The sequence below is a fragment of the Miniopterus natalensis genome, chromosome 9, assembly GCF_054644295.1.
Source record: "Miniopterus natalensis isolate mMinNat1 chromosome 9, mMinNat1.hap1, whole genome shotgun sequence".
Taxonomy (NCBI): domain Eukaryota; kingdom Metazoa; phylum Chordata; class Mammalia; order Chiroptera; family Miniopteridae; genus Miniopterus; species Miniopterus natalensis.
The window spans coordinates 82375160-82381072 of record NC_142089.1 but is presented as its reverse complement, the minus strand read 5'-3'; the positions used below and the strand labels follow the sequence as shown (position 1 = coordinate 82381072).

General features: G+C 56.4%; 1 protein-coding gene across 1 annotated transcript; it reads left to right on the top strand.

Moving 5' to 3' along the window:
* Window positions 1–770: 770 nt before the first annotated feature.
* LOC107540743 (tubulin beta-2B chain) lies at window positions 771–4159 on the top strand. The gene is made up of 4 exons (XM_016217571.2): window positions 771–946; window positions 1762–1870; window positions 2164–2274; window positions 2590–4159. The coding sequence occupies exons 1-4, from the start codon at window positions 890–892 to the stop codon at window positions 3648–3650; spliced, it is 1338 nt and encodes a 445-aa protein (XP_016073057.1). The 5' UTR covers window positions 771–889; the 3' UTR covers window positions 3651–4159.
* Window positions 4160–5913: the final 1754 nt, after the last annotated feature.

Sequence of the window (5913 nt, the reverse complement as noted above, 5' to 3'; positions counted from 1 at the left end):
GGGCGCTAGAGGCCCTTATCAGAGACAAAGAGAACGGGCTGATGCTGGGCGGAGCGGAGGGCATCCTGGGGCTCTCGAGCCTCCGGTGTCCAGGATCGCGGCTCTTCACACCCCAGCACCCTGATTACACACGACTTCCTCTGCGCCCGCCTGTCCTCTCCCAAGGCTCTGTGCGGCCAGGGGTCGGCCGTTGAACAGTCGCTGGCCTCTAGGGTTGGGGAAAGGGGCAGTGGTCTCACGGGGGTCGGGGGCTTACGGATATCTGGCCCTTGGCGGAGGAGGCGCCCCAGTCGGCGCCGGCAGCACAACCTTCGCCACCTCAACCCTACCACCTGCCAGCACCCGCAGCAAATCGCCCTCTTTTCCGGCGCACCTGACGGCCTCTCCACCTGCTCCGATCCCCTTGCGTCCCCTATCCAGTGCCAGCTCTTCCCCCATTCCCTGCCTGCCACATTCAGTGTCCTCGGCTCCTTCACCCACACCCAGTTCTCAGTACCCTGTATTTCCACCCCACCCCACCCCCACCCCTACACAATGCGCAGGCCCCCACCCTGCTCCGCAGAGCCCCTATTCCTCGCCCGGCCTGCAAACCTGTGCTGATTGGCTACGGGCCCATGGTCCAGCCCCCTGGACAGTCCCTGGGGCTTGAAGCATTACGTCAGCGGGGCCTGGAGACTGCTAGCGCGAACGCGACTGGGGGGCTCGGGCTGGGGGCGCGGCCTGCGCGGGCCGCCCCACCCTTCTGGCATAAAAGGCCGAGCCCGCTGGGCCGGCGCTCTCAGCCCGTCGGCTCCGAAGCTCTTTCCCTGTGGCCCCGTAGTGGGTGTGTAAGGGAGAACGGACAGACTGACCAGACGCCGACCGGAGCCAGAAGAAGCTAGCTAGCGCCATGCGTGAGATCGTGCACATCCAGGCGGGCCAATGCGGCAACCAGATCGGCGCCAAGGTGGGCGCGCTGGGGAGTGGGCCGGGAGGGGCGGGGGCCCGGGCCTAAAGCTCTTCGGGGTTCCTGGGCGCCAACGGCATCCTGAGCAGGCCCGGAGCTCTCCAAACACAGGCCTTCCGGGGGGCTTTGCGCAGCCGAGTGGGGCGTGGACTGTCGTGAGGGAGGGGGAGAGAGCTTTCTTTCATTTTTGCTGGAACTCATTTGGAATCCCGGTCACTCCGCTTTCTCCCTACTCTCCACTTAGCCAGGAACACGGGCCTGGAAAAGGCGCCAGAGTGTCTGCGAGGCTGTGCACCCGTGTTTGCGGGAGGCGCCGGCACGCGCGGAGAATTGATTTTACTCGCTTGAGCCCGAGTCGAGCTGTGGGGGGAGGGGAGGAGAGCGATTGTCTTGAGATCTCAGGACGTGCTCTGAATCGAAAACCACCCTCCTTCAGGTCCCTCCGGCCCCTGTTCCCCGCCCACCCCGTCCGCGCCGACTGGGCTCCCTGCGCGCCCGCCTCGGGAGGGCGCCCGCTGCTGTGACCCTGAGCTCCGAGCTGCGCCGCGGCGGGTGCTGGCGGTGCGGCGGCTGGTCCCTCCCACCCCCAAAGACTCTCACTTCTGCCAGGAGCAGCTGTACGCGGGGGAAACGCCAGATTTCAACGTTTTGCCCCTGCAAAATACAGTCCCGCGGCTGTGCGGGCCCCACCCAGCGCTAAAGCCCCTGGAAGGTTGGGTGGCGGGAACCGAGTCCCGCGGGGGGCGTCTATTCACTGTGAGTCTCGGCCACGCAGGGGTGGGCGTGGCTAAGCGCAACCTTTTACTGTCTCTCAGTTCTGGGAGGTCATCAGCGATGAGCATGGGATCGACCCCACCGGCAGTTACCATGGAGACAGCGACTTGCAGCTGGAGAGGATCAACGTGTACTACAACGAAGCCACTGGTGATTGCCTCAGCCTCCGCGCCTCTAGTTTTTTACCCCTCTCACCTGGGGGGCTGACCCTGGGAGCCTGGCCCTAAGGGAGGGTGGACTGAAGGGCTTGGATTCACACTTTCTCTGGGGTGTTTCTGTGAGATCCCCAGTTCACAGCCAAATGAACCCTGTGAGAACTCGGTGGGTCTTGCGCCTGCCTCTGTTTGGGGGTCCACAGCAGTGCCGCAGCAGGAAGCTGGCGCCACGCCCTTCTCTTCAGAGTTCTCTTCGGGCAGGTCTAAGTCCAGTTCTGTCCCTCGCAGGGAACAAGTACGTACCTCGGGCCATCCTGGTGGACCTGGAGCCGGGCACGATGGACTCCGTCAGGTCTGGACCCTTTGGCCAGATCTTCAGGCCCGACAACTTCGTGTTTGGTGAGTAACTGGTACAGCTGATAGCGTGGGAGCCTCACTTTACAGGGACAGCTCAGCTTGAGGGGTGTGACTGCCTGGGGAAGTATGAAGGACATCCAGTTGAGTGCTGATTAAATCTTAATATAAGCTAAAGCGAGTTTCCCCTCACCTCTAATAGCCTTCCTTATTTATAATTATATCCATGACCAAATACTTTAATGTCTGCACATTTGGGCGATAACCCAAATTAATCTTATCGGAACACTGATTAAGGGGTTTATGGTTAAAAGGAACTTAGCCCAGCCGTCAGTGACAGGAAGTGTCTCCCCCCGGCAGGCCAGAGCGGGGCCGGGAACAACTGGGCCAAGGGCCACTACACGGAGGGCGCCGAGCTGGTGGACTCGGTCCTGGACGTGGTGCGCAAGGAGTCGGAGAGCTGCGACTGCCTGCAGGGCTTCCAGCTGACGCACTCGCTGGGCGGCGGCACCGGCTCGGGCATGGGCACGCTGCTCATCAGCAAGATCCGCGAGGAGTACCCTGACCGCATCATGAACACCTTCAGCGTGATGCCCTCGCCCAAGGTGTCCGACACGGTGGTGGAGCCCTACAACGCCACGCTCTCGGTGCACCAGCTGGTGGAGAACACGGACGAGACCTACTGCATCGACAACGAGGCGCTCTACGACATCTGCTTCCGCACGCTCAAGCTGACCACGCCCACCTACGGCGACCTCAACCACCTGGTCTCGGCCACCATGAGCGGCGTCACCACCTGCCTGCGCTTCCCGGGCCAGCTCAACGCCGACCTGCGCAAGCTGGCGGTGAACATGGTGCCCTTCCCGCGCCTGCACTTCTTCATGCCCGGCTTCGCGCCGCTCACCAGCCGCGGCAGCCAGCAGTACCGCGCGCTCACCGTGCCCGAGCTCACGCAGCAGATGTTCGACTCCAAGAACATGATGGCCGCGTGCGACCCGCGCCACGGCCGCTACCTGACGGTGGCCGCCATCTTCCGCGGCCGCATGTCCATGAAGGAGGTGGACGAGCAGATGCTCAACGTGCAGAACAAGAACAGCAGCTACTTCGTGGAGTGGATCCCCAACAACGTGAAGACGGCCGTGTGCGACATCCCGCCGCGCGGGCTCAAGATGTCGGCCACCTTCATCGGCAACAGCACGGCCATCCAGGAGCTGTTCAAGCGCATCTCGGAGCAGTTCACCGCCATGTTCCGGCGCAAGGCCTTCCTGCACTGGTACACGGGCGAGGGCATGGACGAGATGGAGTTCACCGAGGCCGAGAGCAACATGAACGACCTGGTGTCCGAGTACCAGCAGTACCAGGACGCCACTGCCGACGAGCAGGGCGAGTTCGAGGAGGAGGAGGGCGAGGACGAGGCCTGAGCGCGCGCTCGGAGGGGCGGCCTGGGCGCGGGCGCCGCCTTCTGGACGGGGTCACCTGCGCGCGGGCGCCCCCTCCGGAGCGGGGTCACCTGCGCGCGGGCGCCGCCTTCTGGACGGGGTCACCTGCGCGCGGGCGCCCCCTCCGGAGCGGGGTCACCTGCGCGCGGGCGCCCCCTTCCGGAGCGGGGTCACCTGCGCGCGGGCGCCGCCTTCTGGACGGGGTCACCTGCGCGCGGGCGCCCCCTCCGGAGCGGGGTCGCCTGAGCTCGGGCGCGGGCCTCGGAGCGGGGTCACCGGGAGAGGAGAGGGAGCGGGAGGGAGGGTTCCGGGGAGCGCCCGCCCCGCAGGGAGGAAGCATGGCCTGCCCTGGGCGTGCTGCTCTGGGGCTCCTCACTGTTGCCTGTCTTTTTTTTTCTTGTAACACTGCCGACTTCAATGTAACATTTGAGATACTTCTGAACTACTGTTGTAATGGTTAAAATCACATAAACATTTGTGTCCTAATGGTCCTCTTTTCTGTCTCCTCTTTATTGAGTTCTTTGTTATCAACTTAAACGCAGCTTTCAGAACACATGGCGTTAGATCCTTCCTTTAGAAAAGGGAAGGGGTAGGTAAAAGTTCGGTTTTTTCAGTGGTCAAACTGAACCAACCACGTCAAGACCAGTTTAAGATGGGAGAACAATCCAAATGTTAAAATGCCTTTAAGTAACCAATTAGTTAAAAGGGTGCCTACCTGGAAGTACACTAAATGCATTTTAATGTAGAAATCCTACTATATACCTCTATTTCCTTTACAGTTTTTAAAAAATATTTACTATATCCACACAGCACAAAATCATAAAGGATGGAGAGTGGAAAGTAAATCTCCCTTCTGTGTCCGGTGGTGTAGTGTCTGCCCTGGAGGGCAGCCCTCTGGCGTTGCTACAGAAATATTCCGTATACTTCAAACTCAAGTACATTCTCTGTTTCCTTTCATTGCACTGATTATGATACTAATGATACTAACAACGCTGTTCTGCTGCCTCTCTTTCTTTTTACTAAACAGTGTATCTTTAAAATTCAGAGAGCCTCTCCCTTTTAAATGGATACATGGTATCCATTATGTAGCTGTACTAGATTTTATTTAACCATTTTCTACCAATGGCCATGTGCGTTATTTATACTTTTTTCTTATAGTGCCACAGCAAATAGTTTTGTGAGTATAAGATTGTGTATATGAGCCCTTTCCGGTTTGGCTCAGCAGTTAAGAGTGTTGGCCCATGAACTGAAGGGTCGTGTGTTCAATTCCCATCAAGAGCAGATGCCTCTTGCAGGCTTGATCCCGGGTCCCAGTCGGAGCTTGTGCAAGAGGCAACCAATCGCGTCTCTCTCATGTTGTATGTTTCTCTCTCCCTCCCCCTCCCTCATTTCCACTCTAAAAAAGCAATGGAAAAATATCCTCAGGTGAGGGTTAACAACAACAACAATAACAACAACAAAAGATTTTGTATATGAGAATAGCTACCCTGTAAATTTCTCTAAGTGTAATTTTCTGTCAAAGGTATACGATGCTATGCCTTTTTAAGTTGGTGAAGTCACCTGGACTTAGGACTAGCCATAAGTTTGTAAATAGTTAATACACTAAAATTCTCAAGCAACTTTTCCTTCCAGCAATTATGCTGATACTACCTAACAAAATATTTGTATTTAAGTTAATGACAGTTGAATTTACGTGGAAGAGAATTCTGCATTACCAGAGAATTTTACTTTAAATAGGCAAGCCAACATTTTTACAGGTCATTGCATTCTTACCACGCAGAGCTGGGATTTGGGTTTTGAATGCAAGCCTGCCTCTAGACTCGAACTCAGCCACTGCTGAAGCAGGTGACTTTCAGGTAAGGGCGTGTGCTACCATGGGATCCGTTCTATGTTGTCAGGTGGTGCCAGTGCACTGCCTCGATCTGGGACAGTCAGTGTCTCATTCAGGTAAAGACGTGGAGTGTAAGTTATACACAAATGTACAAAACTTCTTTATAGGCCCCAATAGGAAGAAAAAATCAAGAAAACTAGGTTTATGATTTTTCTAATTTTTAGACAAATTAAAAATTAGAAAAAGATACTACTTTAAATCTTACCCTGTGCTTACTTCATTCTATTTGGTTCTACTCCATCTTACATGTTTAAAAAGAGAAAAGGAAAGGTATGGGGTGATTAGGAATTTCCATATTAAAGAGACTGGTACATATTTGAAAACAGTCCCAAAGAAAGGGAGCAATGCCGTTCT